Source organism: Protomyctophum bolini, assembly GCF_963924005.1.
Source record: "Protomyctophum bolini genome assembly, chromosome: 19".
Lineage (NCBI taxonomy): Eukaryota > Metazoa > Chordata > Actinopteri > Myctophiformes > Myctophidae > Protomyctophum > Protomyctophum bolini.
Genome location: NC_137880.1, coordinates 19,360,511 through 19,380,221, shown reverse-complemented (window position 1 = coordinate 19,380,221; position 19,711 = coordinate 19,360,511). Strand labels below are relative to the sequence as shown.

General features: G+C 43.9%; 1 protein-coding gene across 1 annotated transcript in view; it reads right to left on the bottom strand.

Moving 5' to 3' along the window:
* Nucleotides 1-19,711, bottom strand: part of lama2 (laminin, alpha 2) — a 266,769-nt gene that overhangs the window by 202,465 nt on the left and 44,593 nt on the right. Inside the window, exons 2-4 of the mRNA XM_080791600.1 lie at nt 16,770-16,940; nt 15,688-15,800; nt 1,075-1,126 (exon numbers count right to left, since the gene is read on the bottom strand). Of these exons, the coding sequence (XP_080647726.1) occupies nt 1,075-1,126; nt 15,688-15,800; nt 16,770-16,940 (336 nt within the window). The remainder of the gene's footprint in view (nt 1-1,074; nt 1,127-15,687; nt 15,801-16,769; nt 16,941-19,711) is intronic.

The window sequence follows — 19,711 nt, the reverse complement described above, 5'->3', positions numbered from 1 at the left end:
GATTCTCTCATTGCTGGACCACAATACGCATGCAGTCAGCCAGTGACCATGACTGGATAGAGCAACAGCAAGTGTAGCCTAGCCCAGCCAGCATGCTTTCTGGTCTAGGGGGCGGGGCGTGCATGGAGCAAGCGCTGGAGAATATTGGTTCATATATTGGTTCATTCCATTGGTTCACCGATCGCCCGCCCCAAACCTCTAAAGGCTCGTACATAGTCTGGATTTTCGGTGGTTAGGTATAGGTGACCACCAAACTACAACATGACGTCACGAGCCGCGGTGAAGAGAAAACCACCGCCACCGCCCCAGCCCTTAATTCTCTCTGTTTTTACTCACCACCGCTCAACGTTATTTCAGCTCCGGTGGTCAGCTCGCCACTGGAGTTTGGTTTGATGAGGTCAGTGTCGTGTCCATCTCCATATATGGAGACGGCCATATATGGAGACTGACATGAGGCGTGACGGACTGACTGACATGACATTCAGGTTTTCACAGTAAACTGAGACCTATGGTCGCAATAAATGTCGTAACGTAGCTGACTTACAGTAGAGTATAAAGTATTATTATAAATCATCTCCATATAATTTGTTTAGCATTATATAGCCTGTTGCTGCAACAGGTTTCATTTCATTTCAGCGTCTATGTTATCAGGTTAGACTGTGACACGATTGTGACTCATTATTAAATAATACTCCCCCCGGCCCGTTGCTGAAGCTTCAAAGTTCGTTTTTTTAGAAGCTTGGGCACCATGCATATAGAATCATCAGTTTTTCTGATTTTGAAGAATTGTTTAAGAATCGGCTTCAGGTCTTGATGGAGAAGAACTGTTTCTCAGCTCCCAGTAGAAAAACATTATTAAATGTTTCAACGCAAACAGGTCTTCATCAGAGGCCGTGTACGGTCTTCCCGCTCTTCTCTCCAGAGTTCGTATTATTTCCATACGTCTAAAAATGCCCTGGTAGTGAAGTTGTTGGGTCTATCAACCACATCAGTCACAGTCATAATGGTCGTTCATATCCAAAATCATCATGAGACAAGTTTCCTTGTTCATATGCAACAGGAGCATTACTGTACCTGGACGAGGTGAGTTGGCTGCCTTTATAATCACATAGGCTATCTGGAAAACCTGGGGAAAAACAGAGAGGAGAGGGGGAGAGATAAACATTTATGCCCTCATTTATCAACACGATTTACACCCAAAAATGGGTGTACAGCGAAATCATCAGCCATTTTCGGCATTTATCATTCCAGCGTGACTTTCAACTTTGACGTACACCACGCTAAATCTCACGTCTGGTCGGAAGCTGTCGTAAGCTTTGTCTGACCAGCTGACAGGCATCTAAACGTATTCACTAAAGGCATACATCGATGTGATATGAAATTGATATGAAATTGGTAGGATATTTCCAACTGTACAAGAAATTAAAATCGTGCAAATAAAAACAATATACACAATGTTACAAGTTAGATGCATAATCAAACAGTGCTTTGGCTCTGTTAAAACATATGCAAGCGCATTGTGTGAAAGATTAGTTTGACCACAGGACCACAGCGGGAGATCAGGCGCCTACAAATAATCCATGTGATAATAAAACATTTTGATTTTGGCATAAATGGACATGCACAGCTATTTTGACAATGACAAGCATACTGTATAGCTTGCCTACACGCACCATCTATATACCAAAGGATACCGTTTCGTACAGACAGCCTACACGCACCATATATACTGTACCAAATGAAAGCCACACAGCACTTTGAAATGTTGAAAATGAACGAGATCTGAGCGAGTTGTGACTCAATGAAAGGATGAGTGTTCTTGGCTCTGTGCGCAGGAGAAAAATAAATCACACCCGTGTGAAGTGAGTGGTGCAACTCACTTCACACGTGAGTGTGGGGGTCCCCGGAAGTTCCAGACCGGGGATTGGAGGTAGAATGAGTACAGGTATTTTACTCATAATGACAAGCATACAAAACTATCCAAATATGACAAATATAAAAGCCCTCCTACAAATCGCAGACTGTATCAAATATAACTAAATATTATAAATGATACGGAGCCACTTCCCTGACAGTCAGAGTGCCTGGATTTCCATTTGTGTTCTTTATGGCCCAAGGGGCATGGTTTTGACTTGCAGACTTAAGTACTTTATGCACGCCCAGGGATACTACAGTATGTTTAATCTGATCACTCTTTATTTCGTTTTAGGCTTTATATATTTAGGTGTCGACCAAATACCCTTTGGCTTTCCTTTCGAAGCACAAATAAATCTCAAGTTGTTTCAGTTTGAAAAACGTATTTTTGATTGCAGTCTACAATCCCATAATGCTTGTTTTTATTGGACACGTGTTTGTGTGGAGTGTTGGTGCAGTCCAGGAGGTGAAATGGGTTAGGGCTTTTGTGGAACACATTTTTTTTCGTTATCGCCCTGCTCAAATGATTGAGGAGTTCATCAATGTGCAACAATGAAACATGTTCATGCCAGCAGCGTTTGGAAGTGGATGGTGGACCAGTACAAAAATCATTCTGACTTCCTTATGGCTCCCTTCAATTGTAAGGAGAAAGTACAACTCAGTGGCTATTAACAATTCTCTACCGGTTCCCTTTTTGTCTGTCTTTCAAGAAGAAATGGCTGACGGCAAGTTTTAGAAATGGTCTCCTGCCAACACAGGCCAGCTATACTCAATACATACTAAATCCAGTACAGGCTTTTTGAAATGTGCCCAAGATCAAACAAAGGTTCACATCCCCACTACAGCGTCACTACAGCATCAAGTGAGTGTTTTTAACGTACGTTCATTTATCATTCAAAGCCAATGGCATGCATTTTCCACTAATTCAATCAGTCAAACTACATCAACCAGACGATTACAAGTGATGAATCATTTCTGACAGAGAAAAGGATTAATGAAAAGATTATAGGAAAAAACACTTAAGCAATGTTATTCAAGGGGTTTTCTTGAAAAAGAAATCTTGCCTGCAAGACCTTTTTTTTTGACGTACCAATCCACTGTGGTGGAGAAAGTCAAAGATTTTCTCTTACTTAGTATACATAAATCTCTTGCGCTCTCGCCCAACGCCGCAGCTCATAATAAGAACGTGTGCTTGGAGTCTGTCTCAACATGTCACACTCCTTCTCTAGGCTATGACCCGTCTTTGCCTGGCTGCTGTATGTTTGCTGCCTAATAAGGCGGCGATGCAGAACTCCCACATGCAAATCCAGAAGGAACGTCAAAGTTCGAGATCAGCGCTGTTGGTTGCTTTGAGTGCTCCCATGGCCCTAAGAAGGTCCAATTAAATCCAATTGGAGTCTAGCTATGAATAACAGTGTGACTGTTTTGGGCTGCATTAGTTTGGATTTGCCCTGCCACAATCTGGTAACTTTATAATTGTGTGTCCCCATTAGCTAATGGTCGGGGTACTGTATTTGCTACATATGTAGAATTTGTCCTCTGCAGTTACTCATCCTATTAGGAGCAGTGGCTATACCATTAATAGTAATACGGCACCCAGGGAGAAGTTCTGGGTTAAGTCACAAGTGCCTTGCTCAGGGACACTGTAGAATTTGCGACACCCGTGTGACACCGTGTGAGCAAGATTGAGCTAAAGTGAAAGCTATGACATCTTAACATGCGCCTTTACCAAAAGAAATCCACTTCAATCCTGAAGGGTGATTACACGTGGGAGTAGAAAGAGCGCGGTGTGAGCTTGTAGATCATTTGTTTTTGCTGTGCACCACTGTCGTACCGCAGTAGATAGGGCATAAGCAGTACACTTATGATGCCCACGTCTTCATAATTACACCCGTAGGATGTGTGGGCACGTCTTTAGGTCATTTTTAATGATATAAAACGCAGCAGCATTTCTCAGCCCCTCCCGGACCCCATTCACTTCCTGGTTTACGGTCAGACAAACCTCCCTATTTTCTCAGAATCTACGCTGATTCATCATAACCGCGATGTTCTGTCCTAATTTCTGACTTCATCGGTTAGAATATTAACGCTTCTAAATAGAATCAGACTTGAATGGAAGATTTTACCTTCCGGTTTTGGGGGGAAATGGAAGGCAGGGGGTTTTCAGAGTAAAATCTCCCTTATCTGCTTGGCACTCACTCTAGGCTTTTATTCTGAAAAATTCTGGCGGCACCAGATGTGTTAAAACAGATTTGTTGTGGATAACAAGCTTTGCTGCAGAAAGACATCGGAGAGCAGCTGCTGCTGTGTACGTGTCAGAATGCAATGTTCTGTTTCACTCATGTCTGGTACAGCATGTCCTTGTAATGGTTAAGTGTCTACCGTTGGGTCTGTATGTCTGTCTCTGGCTGCATTGTACCGTTGGGTCTGTCTGTCTCTGGCTGCATTGTACCGTTGGGTCTGTACGTCTGTCTCTGGCTGCATTGTACCGTTGGGTCTGTACGTCTGTCTCTGGCTGCATTGTACCGTTGGGTCTGTATGTCTGTCTCTGGCTGCATTGTACCGTTGGGTCTGTACGTCTGTCTCTGGCTGCATTGTACCGTTGGGTCTGTACGTCTGTCTCTGGCTGCATTGTACCGTTGGGTCTGTACGTCTGTCTCTGGCTGCATTGTACCGTTGGGTCTGTACGTCTGTCTCTGGCTGCATTGTACCGTTGGGTCTGTATGTCTGTCTCTGGCTGCATTGTACCGTTGGGTCTGTCTGTCTCTGGCTGCATTGTACCGTTGGGTCTGTCTGTCTCTGGCTGCATTGTACCGTTGGGTCTGTACGTCTGTCTCTGGCTGCATTGTACCGTTGGGTCTGTATGTCTGTCTCTGGCTGCATTGTACCGTTGGGTCTGTACGTCTGTCTCTGGCTGCATTGTACCGTTAATAATAATAATAATAATAAAACTTTATTTGTATAGCACCTTTCATGACATGAAATGCAGCTCAAAGTGCTTTACAGAGAAATGGAGGATAAAAGAAAAGCATGGCAACAACATTAAAAATAAGCAGTAATGCAGTGAGGACATGAATAACAAAAAATAAAAAAATAAAAGATCAATTAAAAGCAATGTTGTAGAAGTGGGTCTTGAGCTGAGCTTTAAAAATGTCTACAGAGGCTGCCTGACGAAGGTACAGTGGGAGCTTGTTCCATACCGACGGCCCGTAGAAGCAAAAAGCTGCTTCCCCGTGTTTTTTAGTTGCCATTTTTTTTGGCAAAGCGAGCAGGCCGGCAGTGGAAGACCTTAGGGGGCGGTTTGGGACATATTTAGGCAGGCAGTCATGTAGGTAGGAAGGTGCGAGACCATTGAGAGCTTTATAGACAAGTAAAAGAATTTTAAAATCAATCCTAAAAACAACCGGAAGCCAGTGCAGTGATGCCAAAACTGGAGTAATATGTTCTCTCATCTTAGTTCTAGTTAAAACTCTGGCTGCTGCATTTTGGACAAGTTGTAGTCTGTCAGTTGTTTTCTTAGGCAGTCCTGAAAAGAGTGCATTGCAGTAGTCAAGCCGAGAAAAAACAAAGGCGTGGATTAGCGTTTTTGCATCGTCCAAGGACAGATAGGCTCTGATTCGTGCAATATTTCTAAGGTGAAAAAAGGCAATCTTGGTAACATGATTAATGTGTGAATTGAAATTCAATTCAGAATCAATAATAACCCCCAGGTTCTTTACTTTACTGTTACTTTCTACAGTCAGGTTACCAAGTCTGCTTATTATTGATTCTTTCTGCTCACTAGAACCGATTATGAGAACTTCTGTCTTATCCTCGTTTAGCTTGAGAAAGTTCTCACTCATCCAACATTTGATGCTAGACAGACAGGTCAACAGCGGGTCTAAAGCACAGGGATCATCTGGAGCCACAGAAAGATAAAGTTGGGTATCATCAGCATAGAAATGAAAATTGACTCCGTGGTTGGTAATGAGTTCGCCCAATGGCAGTATGTACAAGGAGAAAAGCAGAGGGCCAAGAATCGAGCCCTGTGGAATACCAGAGCTGATGGGTCTGTCTGTCTCTGGCTGCATTGTACCGTTGGGTCTGTACGTCTGTCTCTGGCTGCATTGTACCGTTGGGTCTGTACGTCTGTCTCTGGCTGCATTGTACCGTTGGGTCTGTATGTCTGTCTCTGGCTGCATTGTACCGTTGGGTCTGTACGTCTGTCTCTGGCTGCATTGTACCGTTGGGTCTGTACGTCTGTGTCTGGCTGCATTGTACCATTGGGTCTGTACGTCTGTCTCTGGCTGCATTGTACCGTTGGGTCTGTCTGTCTCTGGCTGCATTGTACCGTTGGGTCTGTACGTCTGTCTCTGGCTGCATTGTACCGTTGGGTCTGTACGTCTGTCTCTGGCTGCATTGTACCGTTGGGTCTGTACGTCTGTCTCTGGCTGCATTGTACCGTTGGGTCTGTACGTCTGTCTCTGGCTGCATTGTACCGTTGGGTCTGTACGTCTGTCTCTGGCTGCATTGTACCGTTGGGTCTGTACGTCTGTGTCTGGCTGCATTGTACCATTGGGTCTGTATGTCTGTCTCTGGCTGCATTGTACCGTTGGGTCTGTCTGTCTCTGGCTGCATTGTACCGTTGGGTCTGTACGTCTGTCTCTGGCTGCATTGTACCGTTGGGTCTGTACGTCTGTCTCTGGCTGCATTGTACCGTTGGGTCTGTACGTCTGTCTCTGGCTGCATTGTACCGTTGGGTCTGTACGTCTGTCTCTGGCTGCATTGTACCGTTGGGTCTGTACGTCTGTCTCTGGCTGCATTGTACCGTTGGGTCTGTACGTCTGTCTCTGGCTGCATTGTACCGTTGGGTCTGTACGTCTGTCTCTGGCTGCATTGTACCGTTGGGTCTGTACGTCTGTCTCTGGCTGCATTGTACCGTTGGGTCTGTACGTCTGTCTCTGGCTGCATTGTACCGTTGGGTCTGTACGTCTGTCTCTGGCTGCATTGTACCGTTGGGTCTGTACGTCTGTCTCTGGCTGCATTGTACCGTTGGGTCTGTCTGTCTCTGGCTGCATTGTACTGTTGGGTCTGTCTGTCTCTGGCTGCATTGTACTGTTGGGTCTGTACGTCTGTCTCTGGCTGCATTGTACCGTTGGGTCTGTACGTCTGTCTCTGGCTGCATTGTACAGGAGCTCATGCTATTCAATGGAGAGTGTTCAACCATATCGTTGCTGTCAGGTGGAAACCTTGTATGAACAACAACATTGCTTTTTTGCCTTATGCCCAGCTTTCTGTGTTTGTGCAAACAAACAAAGTTTCCCTTATGTTTTTGAGACCACACGTAGTCAAGTTTGGAAAAAAAGGACGAAGAAAGGCGCAACAGTTTTCTCAGTGCTTTTGTGCAAACACAAACATTGAAGACAAAAGTGAGGACAGAAAAGTGAAGACGCAAATTGTGATTGGCCGGAATGACATTTGTGATGATTTGATTGTATGGAATGTGATGTATATGATGTATGATGATAAGAGCTCCCCTAGCTTCACATGGGTGTGATTTTTATAGTTACTTACAAAACATTTTAAAATAGTGAAAATAGCAGATCTACAAGCTCTACAAGCAGGTCACAAAGCGATGTGTTAGTATGAGCTTGCCTTGCACATGTGCTATTTTCACTGCTTTTGCCCAAAACTTTTGTATGATGATTTAATTATATAAAAACGTAACAAGTTGAAATATGGACATAAGGTTTGTGCCCGACAGCAACGACATAAAGTGTTCCATCTTCTACACAGACCTGGCAGTCTGCAGTTTATTTGTTTGTCTCACCATCCATTCCCACATACCCTGGAAAACCTTGGAAGGTTGATTCTCACATCTCACCCTATCAGTCCCATATCCCACAATGCAACAGTAAAGAAATCACAATCCAAATGAAGTACATTGGATGGTCTGGCCATGCAACAATAACAACAGTGCCCTGAGCACTGTCTGCATCTCCACTGAAGGGTCAAGGTGATGGCTTAACAGACACGGCAGGCAGGCAGGTAGACAGGCAGACAGACAGGCAGACAGACAGACAGACAGGCAGGCAGACAGACAGACAGGCAGACAGACAGACAGACAGACAGACAGACAGACAGACAGACAGACAGACAGACAGACAGACAGGCAGGCAGACAGACAGACAGGCAGGCAGGCAGGTAGGCAGGCAGGCAGTTAATGGATGACAGATGAAATCTAATATTTCACCCTCACTCTTTCTCTCACCCCTTTTCTGACTCTTTAACTATGTCTTCCTACCGTTCCCCTTTTTTATTTGACTCAAAAATATTTCTCTCTCTCCCCCTCCTCTCCCTTTCTTCTCAGAATGTGGGAAACAGTGTCACATTTCAGCAATTAGAATAGAGAGAAAGTTACCCAGAGTATCACAATATGTGTATGTGTGTGCGTGCGCGCGTGCGCGAGAGAGAATGACATAGAGAGAGAGAGAATGAGAGTGAGAGTGCATGTGCACGCACGTGTGTGTGTTTCAGTGTAACCTTATATCAGTCATTCAAACCTCTTACAAAGACTCAGTGTTGAATACAGAAAATAGGCTGGTGTGTACGTGCGTGTCTGCGTGCGTGCATTTTCAGCAGTAGCTTTGAACAAAGTGACAGCTTCAGGAGAGCTAGGCAGCATCATCAAGTAAACAGATGCAGCATACAGTATGCGCATGTGTGTGTGTGTGTGTGTGTGTGTGTGTGTGTGTGTGTGTGTGTGTGTGTGTGTGTGTGTGTTAGTGGTCTAGAGGTTTGCTGTGTGTCAGTGAGTGTGTTTTGATCAGCTGTGGATCAAAGAAAGGCTTTTCGCCTCTAAAGGCGACACAGCGTCAACACACAAACAAACATAAAAAGCGCTGCAAAAAATGCGCTTGTCAAACCAGGACAATATTTTATCACATGTTCTCAGACACGACATCGCTATATGAAAACTAGTACAAAGCCATCTGGAATGCATGCTATTGTCACAAAGCAAGCGTCACTGCACAGCACAAGTCAGTAAAAACCTAAATCAAAACTAAACAGAAGATTTCAAATATTGCAATAAGTCTGAATGCAGGGTAAAATCATGTGAAAGGCTTGTTATTCTTTTGCAGTGTGCCAAGAGGCCTGAAATCTTAAGCAGAGGATCAGTCGGCGTTCATTTTGACAGCAACTTTACATAATAAATATTACTTTCAAATTACGTTTGAAGTGTGAAGTGAAGTCCACGACAGAAAAGAAAAAAACTGATTCCCAATGCTGCCTGACTAAGGGCTTTGGAATGGACTGTCTCATGTTTTCCATACTTTTCCTAAAGCTTGTTTTCTAGAGACCCGTCAAATCCAACGTCATCCTGCTGTGAGCGTTAACGCCACGTCTTAAATCCAAGGAAGACAACGGTGCCGGTCCTGTCTCGTGTGTGAACAGTGCACACGGTACTGACGTTTCAAAACAAGCACCTGAAACCATCGTACAACAGTTTAGCACAGAATGAAGCCAATTTAAGGCCTTTTCACATAAGGAGCCAACACAACAATTTCACGGGAGTGCGCCAGCTTGTCTGCACGCCTGTCAGATGGTTCGCGTCTCCCTACCTGCCCTCTTGCCTCTCACCGAAAATGGATAAATGATACGTAGCTTTTCTCCGTGTGAAAGGCTTATAGATCTTCTATTTCCGGCAAGCGACGGATTGCGACGCGGCCATACGACATAGCCATGAGAGGTGTCTGTCATGGAGTTGTGACAACTATCAAATGAACACCAACATATGTTTACTGGGCCATATATTATTACATTTGAACAGTCTCTGGCTTAAATGAACTCTCAGGGATTTACTGTGAGCCAAACAAGCCAAGTGAGCACTCAAAATGTTGATTTGTGGAGGAATGCCCAGTTCATCTGTGACACGTATGGTCTGAGGCTCGTCTAGCGCTAAATGGGCTGTGAAGAATCCATTTGATCTCGCTGTGATTTGGACGCAGTGGAGACAGTGGTTAAACCCAACAGCTGGTGTTTACAGTCCATTCACATGGAAATGTGCTCACATCTCTCTGGTCTGATAAACTGTAGCCTCGCACTCTGTTTAGTTGGTACACACAGGGCAATCGCACACACGCACGCATTTTTTATTGTTGCTTCAAATGGAAACCCCTCATCATTAATAAACTAGTTAATAGACAAGTTGTAAATAGTTGTAATATCAAGCAACTGACTAGCTCCACTATAGCAAGAATAAGCCGAATCTGAATCAATCTGTATTGTCATATCACATTACAAGTAAGATGGGTGAAAAACTTGGTTGTGCAGCATGTAGCAACTCATAATGCAACTAGAAAAGGTGCCCCTCAAGGCACAGGTCTCCACCAGGGCAGGTCAGGTTGTGGCCTTCTGGTGGCGCTATATAAGCCAATGTAAAAAGGGTGACATTTGTTCTTTATATGCCTTTGATGGCAATTGGATGATTTTCAAAAAAATCCACCTGTTGGTGGTGCTATAACAGGCCAATGTGAAAAGGGTGGAATATATTCCTCAGCCTAGTAGGAAAGTGCGTGAAAGATTTTACGTAAATTGCACGCTGCGCACACACGCACACACACACACACACACACACACACACACACACACGCACGCACACCAAAGTATCAATTTGGCATAAAGCCTTTGAAATTAAAGGATTTATCCTGTACAAGAAATCAGACAATCTCTTGTAAATCCTGGCTTTGATCAGACTGCATGCAGAGGAAAACAAAACAAGATTAGCATTCTCAAATAAAGTTGTCTTTTGCACTGCAGCACTAAAACCATCAAAGAGTTCACACAGCACTTTTCTGTTCACGTCCCAGCTTTTATATTTGTCACAACGCTGAGAATTATAGGACCATTTTTATCATATAGGGCAACTGGGGCCACATCTTCACGTAATGCAGTCTGTCAACATCAGAATACTGATATATATACTGAGATTGAGGCCCTGATCAAAACGGCGATGTTCATGCCTCACAACTTAAGTGTCGCTGGTCGCGGCCACAAAATACAGATGGAATTTACAGGATATCCAGAAATCTTATCATGTCGGAATTGTCCACTGGGGCTTGCCATGTGTACCGCTCTGAACAGTATGCCTTAAAAGTGTCATTAATAGTTGCTGGAGTTACAGCCAGTTCCCCCGATGGGGTCCTTTTTACCAAGACATTCTGATGTAGTTCCACGTATGGGTCACAAACCTCATCCAGATCGTAACAACTGACAGTGACTGATCAAAGATGGTGCAAATTCAATTACAGACCTTTCATCCTTAGGCCTGATGTATACTTCCTCGTATGATGGTGTCGTACCCCGTAAATAGCAGATCTACAAGCTCACAACACGTGGAATCCGTGACGGATTGTGAGCTTGTAGTTCAGCTATTTCTGGTGCGCGACACTGCCATACAACACACACATACGTTTTGGCAATATTCTCATATTCTCTGTAAAATGTTCTTACTTTTCCTTTTTCTAATACCAGAAGAATTTTGTAATGTTCTTCCCTTCAAGACTTTGCATGGAGACTGCATTGGTTTTGCTGTGTTTTTCTCTTCTGACTGATCATTCTGACACATACCTGTACCAGCTCAATAATAATTTATTGAAACCAACCCTGAATCTTTTGCCCATTGTAACGTTAGCTCCAAGTGTCTTTCTCAGCCATGAACATGACCCTTTCCCTCAAGGGGAGCTGAAGAATGTCCCCACAAGGTCCCTTGTCCTTGTGGGGAATTTGGGGAATGCCCGTCCCCGCATGGATAGTCATACACACACACACACACGCAGCTCCATGTCATTATGCAGCCTTTCAGTCCATAGAGCCTCAATGATATAACCGGAGAGGAAATGAGGGTGGCGGTGTCACAGGCAATAACCAAACTCACACAAGTGTGCGCACGCACGCACGCGCACGCACACACACACACACACACACACACACACACACACACACACACACACACACACACACACACACACACACACACACACACACACACACACACACACACACACACACACACACACACACACACACACACACACACAAACACTGTCATTTTCTGAGTGAGATGACTATGTGGTCACAGGGGAAATTCAGTGCAGTGGAGGGTAAATAGCTTTCACTTCTTGGACTGGCAGATAGACACGCACGCACGATTCATCGCTCTCAAACACTGGTTCTCAATATTGGTGTGGGGACCACCAGGGGTCCTAATGGACCCTTACAGGTCCAATTTGTTTCTTTGGTTGAATAAAATGTTATTTTGTCCAATCTGCACAGTATGTTAATAAAGGATCATTTATAATTTTATTGTTGTGGTTGTATTTTGTATCGCTGCTCTTCCATTGAGACAATGTCAGCACAATTGTGCAGGAGTCCCGTGTCAGGTTCAAATCCAGAACAGGAAAGTTACATACTGTATAGTGCACCTTTAACACTGAGGATGCTGCAGTGTAGATTTGGGTCCCAGAGATTAAAAAAGAAATGGTCTGTGGACTAATGAATATCAAATTGGGGGTCCTTGAAATGACCACAACAAAAAGTGGAGTTGAGAATCACTGCTCTAAAACACACTAGCCTGACTTCTAAGAGCCAATTCACACCATAGCAGTAAAGCAATATGCGGTGTGAATCAGCGCATGTCTCCTTGAATGCAGTTTGACAGCTGAGTTTGTGTGCAGTCACACAGAAAAGACAGTGTTTTACTGAGCCAGCGTGTGACAAATGCTTTTAATGCAGGAGGGGAAATCACCGTCTCATACATCAGCTGTTGTTTTTCATCTATCCAAGCCATCAATTTAGACTTTTAGATTTTCTTTTGATTTCTCTATCTCAGAGTGTTTTGTTGTCTACTGCACTGCGTGCATGCATACCATGTATGTTTGTGTGTGTGCGCGCGCGTGTGCGTGCGTGCATGCTACCAGGTGGGTGTGGATTGTGTATATATTCAGCGTCAGTGGCACTGTACTGACAGGTGTGATTGATGGGACTGGAGTCATTAACATGTCAAGATGGCCGCTGGTACACTTCCTGTCCACCGCCATAATTACATCCTCTGTGATAAATGAATGCAAGCGAGGAAGATTGACACGAGCCCACTGCTCTGTTCACTCCTCTTCTCCCTTCCCTCTCTTTCTGTTCATCTCTCACACAGCATCGCTATACTGCAAAAACAAGAGTTAAGTACAGGAAACATTTGGGGCACGGTAAAGGAGCAGTTCTCAAACTTAATATCAAAGACCCCTTAACTCCAAGAATGTACAAATGGAAAGTCGCATCGTTGGATTTTTCCAGCTGGAGCGAAGATACCGACGTGACGGATTGCTTCGTTCACGTTGCCTCGTTCGTGCATTGACTTTGCGCCCCTCGAACAATATATTTGATAACTCGGTGGGAACACACCTTTGAGAGTCATGGACCCCACTTTGAGGGCCATGTTGTTGTTCAGTAACAGGGTTCTGCCTGACTCTCCAGCTCTTTAGTAAGAAGAAAATACTTTCAGGTTTTGGGATACCAATTTCATCCAGGATGAAAAAGAACTCATGTAGAATACAGGACAAACAAGTGAAATTGGACGTGATGAAACAAAGCCAATGAACAAAACAATATATAATAGTTTATGCTCATGAGTGAGTAAGACGGCGTCACCTGTCGAAAATATGGCATCACATCCAGCCCACTATCGTAATTATTATGGAGCATAGATTAATCATCGGTTCAGTTTAGTATCTGAATTGGCCCTTCAAGTTTAATTGAATTTCTTTCTTTCGTTCCATTCTGGATCCAGTTGTCTTCAACATAATGGAAGCAATTAAGCGGCTAATGTATCTTAATGAGTGCAGGACGTTTCACTGTTCCCTTTTCAGCATCACATTGTAATCATCAATTCAATCACGCCTCGAAAGTAAACTTGACAAAGACGCTATTAATTAAAACATTGGTTCTTAACTTTTTCTGGATAGGGGCCCACTTTAAAATCTTTAAAGTGTTTGCGGCCCACCCATCTCACGACTTGTTAAGTGGTCAGATGGCTGGTCCACGTGCATTTACAGAGCATGTTTATTTTTATTTTTTTATATATATTTCTTTATCCCACGATTTTGTAGCCCATTTTTCACCCCTGTGTCAATTATCTAATGTGATCCTGGGCTCTACACACCCTCCACCAACCTAGTCCCCATATATGGGAGACAAGGGGAGAGCAACGGACTTGAACTCATGCTTCCTTCATGCCTGAGTGTCCAAGTTACTCCTTTACACCTGACAGGGGGGAGTTTCCCTGGTTGGACGTAGCGCGTGGAAGTAACACGTTATTCCAACCAGTTCCTTTCCCCTCCATCAGGCGCCCCGGCTGGCCAGGGGGAGGCAGTTTTAGTGACCAGGATTACTGCATGTTTTTGTGAGGGTATCTACCCTAGGGGACACGGGGAGAACATGCAAACTCCACACAGAAAGGCCCTTTCGCCAACCCCGCCTTCAGGTATGGGCACTGATGACGCGGAGGAGGAAACACGCCGCCAGCACCCACAGCGTCCCGAGCGGGAATCGAACCCAGGACCTTCTAGCTGTGAGGCGACAGCACTACCAACTGTGCCACCGTGCCCCAAATGTTTATTTTAATGATCAATCAATCTATTGTGCAGATGCTTGGATCAATGGAACCAACGTTATCGGTATCACTATGAAAACATGTGACAAAATACATAAATTTGTTTTACTTTAGTTTTTCTACAATAATGTTACATTAACTGTTTGTTTGCCACGTTAGGAGGCAGCAAAGTGTAGCTAACCTTTGACAGCCGAAACAGTGATTTTTCCTCATATTCACATCCTGTTGACCAGCCTCCACACCACCACTGTAACCATCGGCTATCATTAGTATTAGCTCACGCTGTTTACCTTTCGCCAGAAACATGTCGGGAGCGATGCGAGACAAAATCACAAATGACATCCGAACATTGGATGGATGGCGATTACCATGGACAGCGCTCATATTTCCAGAGTTATAAAGCTTTGAAAATCTGACTTTGAACAGAAGTTTATGGGGCCGTGTGCAAAGAGCTGATAACATCCCATAGCTGGGGTACAAATATGCTCGTAAGTGTCAGCACACGCAATTATGTCTCAGAAAGTTCCCCTTCCATAACCTTTCCCAGATAATCATGTCTTTTTCCCCCATCTGAAACGTTTTCTAAATATGAAATTATACCATCATACCATCCCTGACGTTAATTTATGCCACATATTTGGCTAAATTGACCACTCTCACCCTTTCTCTCACAGGCAGAGAAGTTCTTAACAACTCCAGACCACCTGGAGACCATCATTGTTCAAGTTAATGGGATCATTTGCATTTCACTGGAACCTGGCAAAGCGATTTCTATTTTTCTAAACTGTGTTTATAATGACAACCCTAACCCATAACTTATAACTCTAAATGTTGTATTTCGTCTGAGCAACGTGCCCACTGACCCAGACCCATGCATGCGTACTGTATGTGGCTCACGTCGGACACTCACTAGCTGAATCATGAGCTCTAACATTTGATTATGTTACTAATAATATATAATGTAAAATTATTGTAATCAATTTTTTTATTTCCCGCACAATGGCCTGGCCCGAATTCCGACATTTCCTTGGAGTGAGAATGCATTGCCATTTCTGTGTGTGTGTGTGTGTGTGTGTGTGTGTGTGTGTGTGTGTGTGTGTGTGTGTGTGTGTGTGTGTGTGCGTGCTCACCTGTTTAAGGTCCAGGGTAACAGTGACATGGTGGTACTCCATTCCGTTCTTGATAGAGGGGCTCTGCCACCACTTATTAGTCCCATCAATGGCATAGTCAATAGGATGCTTCTCTGTTCACACACACACACACACACACACACACACACATGCACGCACGCTTAACTGGGGAGTAATCCAGTACAGGTATCCAAATGGCTTCACAAACAGTGCCTGAATACGCATCCACAGATGAAGCTCTCTCCATACTAAAACTGGTCTCATATTACAGGACTTTTAAAACCTTAAAGATGGAGTGCTGTGGTTTTGCATGTGTCTATGGCGTTAACATTACACTAATAGAACCCCAGGTGTGGTTAAAATAAGTACCTGATGACCATGTTTTAGGGGGAGAAAAACCACGGCACTACAGCTTTAAACAATTTGGAAATCTGGTATAGCATCAGACACTGCAGGCTAATCATGTTTAAATGATGCAGTATCACGCAATACAGCAGGGTTCCCCAATAGGCGGCCAGCGGAGCGCCCCCTTGTGGCCCCCTGGAAGAAATTATATCCCAGATATAAATGGCATTAAATGGGGGTCAGTCGCCTATGCATGTCAAACTGGGCATCCTTTTCAAATGGGGTCTTGCCCTGAAAAGACCTCGACCGTGCGCGTGTGGAGTTGTGGACTCGGCCCCCAGCGTGGTACCCTAGTCAAAATATGGCCCTTGAGGAAAATGAACTGGGGAACCCTGCACTACAGGATTGAAAATGAACTGGGGAACCCTGCACTACAGGATTGCACTATAGGATTATAGGGCTTGTCGGAGCAACGCAAACATGCTGTGCTCGCTTGTGGATCTACTGATGCACTGTAAGGACACTTTGCATAAGGAAGATATGTCATCGTCGACAACTGCCAAGGACGGCAAGGAGGTGTGTGTGTGTGTGTGTGTGCACGTGCGTGCGTGCGTGCGTGCGTGCGTGCGTGCGTGCGTGCGTGCGTGCGTGCGTGTGTGCGTGCGTGCCGTGCGTGCGTGCGTGCATGCGTGTGTGTGTGTGTGTGTGTGCTTGCGTGCGTGGTGCACGTTTCTTACCAAACGGCCTGGTAGTCTGTTGATTACAGATGCGACACTGTTGGTTCCTGGCAGGCTGACCCGGTACGTGTTCAACCAGCTTACAGAACATCTCTGGACCCGTGGAACCACAGGTAGCATTGGCATTGATGTCTGCCATGGTCGCCAGGTTCAACACCGCAGGGAACAGACCTGGAAAACACAAGGACACACATGTTCTGATCTCTGCCATGGACGAATGTTTAAAACCAGGACTGTCTTTAAGCAAGGCAAGGTTATCTGCCTAGCACAGTGGTTTCAAAGAACCCCATAACTCTGAAAGTTTACAAATGGCACCAAATGGACAAAAACATAAGGGTACATATTGGTTCCATTTGTACACTCTGAGAGTTATAGACAAGGTGACCACGGAAATGGTGGTTAGTACAATCTGTGGGAGCAGTGACCACCACGGCGTGACATGACATCATATTGTAGTCACCTTATCACCTAAAACTGGAGTATGAATGTTTTTGTTTAAGACACATTATTGAAGGACATTTTAATACAACTAAAAATATATTATTAAAGAGTTCATAAAATAAAATAAAAATAAAGTGAATTAAAATAAAACAGGAAAAGTAAGACAATATCATTACAGTGCAGAATGAACAACCTCAGTAAAAAGCAGTGGCAAATAGAAACATGTTTCTGCTTGGAATTCAGAGAAAGTGGAACAGACACAATGTCCCCCACAAATTGGACAGAGAAAACCGCTATCAACCTCATAAAACACTACCACCATATAGACAGGAAACAGTAAAAGGCAGCAGGAAACAGAAAGCTTTGATTTAAATAACAGTGGTAAAATACAGGCAGCTGACTGTAGTCAATATTGAATCTAGCTACAGTTGTGGGATCATGTGACAATTTGGTTCACCTCACTTCCCCTCCGCAGACTGACGTTAAACAATTCATGAGCAATTAGTCGGTGGCATGTTTTTAAGTGCAGCAGATGTGTTGAGAATGACAGATGCTTTCCGTTTATGTTTTCGGCGTATAGTTCCAGAATGTGCACTTCCCATAGTAAAAGCTACGTTTGTCACAGACTACAAGACAAGCTTGTTGATACTAAAGCCCAGGATGGCCCCCCAACACACACATGGTTCACATTTCCTGTCTGGCACAAACACACTCAGACATACAAATGCATACAGGCATTCATCCAGCAAGACACTAACACACACAGACATAACTGCGAACACACATTAAACTGATGTACACATAGAGTACAGCAGGAACACACACACACACACACACACACACACACACACACACACAGTAATGACTCCACACACAGGCATTGAGAGAGGAAGAGAGAGAGCAATGGAGATTGAGGATATTGAAAGTCAGACAAACAGAGTGAGAAAAGTAAACAGAAGATTAATATTTCTCACGAGAGTGGACTGAATGTACTATATGTTTGTGAGTTTGCGTGTGTGCGTGCGTGTGTGTTCAAGTCTCAGATGTTCTTCACAGTTCATCAGTGTTGACATCTGTCCAAACAGCTGGACTCATCTGGACACACACACTCACACTCACACACACACACACACACACACACACACACACACAGGACGTTTCTCACCATTGATATGTGAGAATGTTGCACCAGTGAGTCCACATTTCCACAGTGCAGTGTTTCATGGGGTGTTTTGCCAAACGTGCATTTTGACCAACTGGCCACTGAAAATGTCCTTCATCTGTGAATACTTCAGAGTACACTATTCACTACAGTGCTAATGCCTCATCAATGGCAGTCTAGCCTTGGTAAACTGGACCTCAGTTGTCTCTGTACTTGTCTTGGAAGTTGTACCACTTTTTGCCTACACCAAATCTCTTTAAATAGCCGATCTACAAGCTCACCACACGCCACATGGTGACAAATTGTGAGCTTGTATAGCCTACAGTAGCTGTTATTTTTGGGCTAACGTTCTCCCCATAATTTGATTGCTGAGGTTACTGTCATCTGGGGACCTCCCAGAATCATGTGGGGACCCACCTGGCGTCCCGACCCACAGGTTGAGAACCACTGGTTTAAAACAGCCTGCATATTGGCTGTTTGTGCCACATCCAAGGTGCAGCTGTCTGTGCATTGCAGAATGTGTTATTATTTGATGTCTGCATTCTTGCTACAGTACATGTCCATGAACGACGCAGTGTGCTATTTCATTCCATCACGCTGCTCAGAAAGCAATTTCCACCAGCCGCAGTGTGGCGATGTAATATAATCAACATCAATCCAATCTAATGTCATTTCATCTCATCTTCAGTTCACAAAATAAGGATGCCTGTTCTTGTTCCAAAACAAAAAGAAAGACCAGGTCAGAATCTTGAATATATGGCTGGACCATGAACCTTGGAATTTAAGGAGGTTTAATAATGTTTGGCTTTTATTTTTCCCTTTCCTTTTCTCTTGATTATAATTTATGTATTATTATTAATGTATTATTATGTAATTGTATTTTTCTGTATCATTTAAAATTTTCATTTGTAATGTCTGATTATCTTTTACACATTTAATATGATCACAATATATATATATTGTGTTTGTGTGTAAGTTTATCTATTCATGAATAGACATACTCAACAGTGACAATATCGAACACAATGAGCACCGACACAACTCATCATTTCTATGAACTTTGACCTGTTCATACCTCAGTAGGTGGGCTCACCATTGCTATGGAAACCATGTAAGAAGGTTAACTTTAAACATGTGGTAACATTTTACTGTGCAAAATTGGAAAATTCTCACTTCACAACGCTGCAATCCTGTCATGTGACAACATTTAAAAAAAGATCACACCTGTGTGAACTAGGCGGGGCAGGCTGTGTGTGTGTGTGTGTGTGTGTGTACACTATAGTACTTTACTCTGTTCTGTACTGTACTGTACTGTACTATTGTTATACAGTAGTTGTGT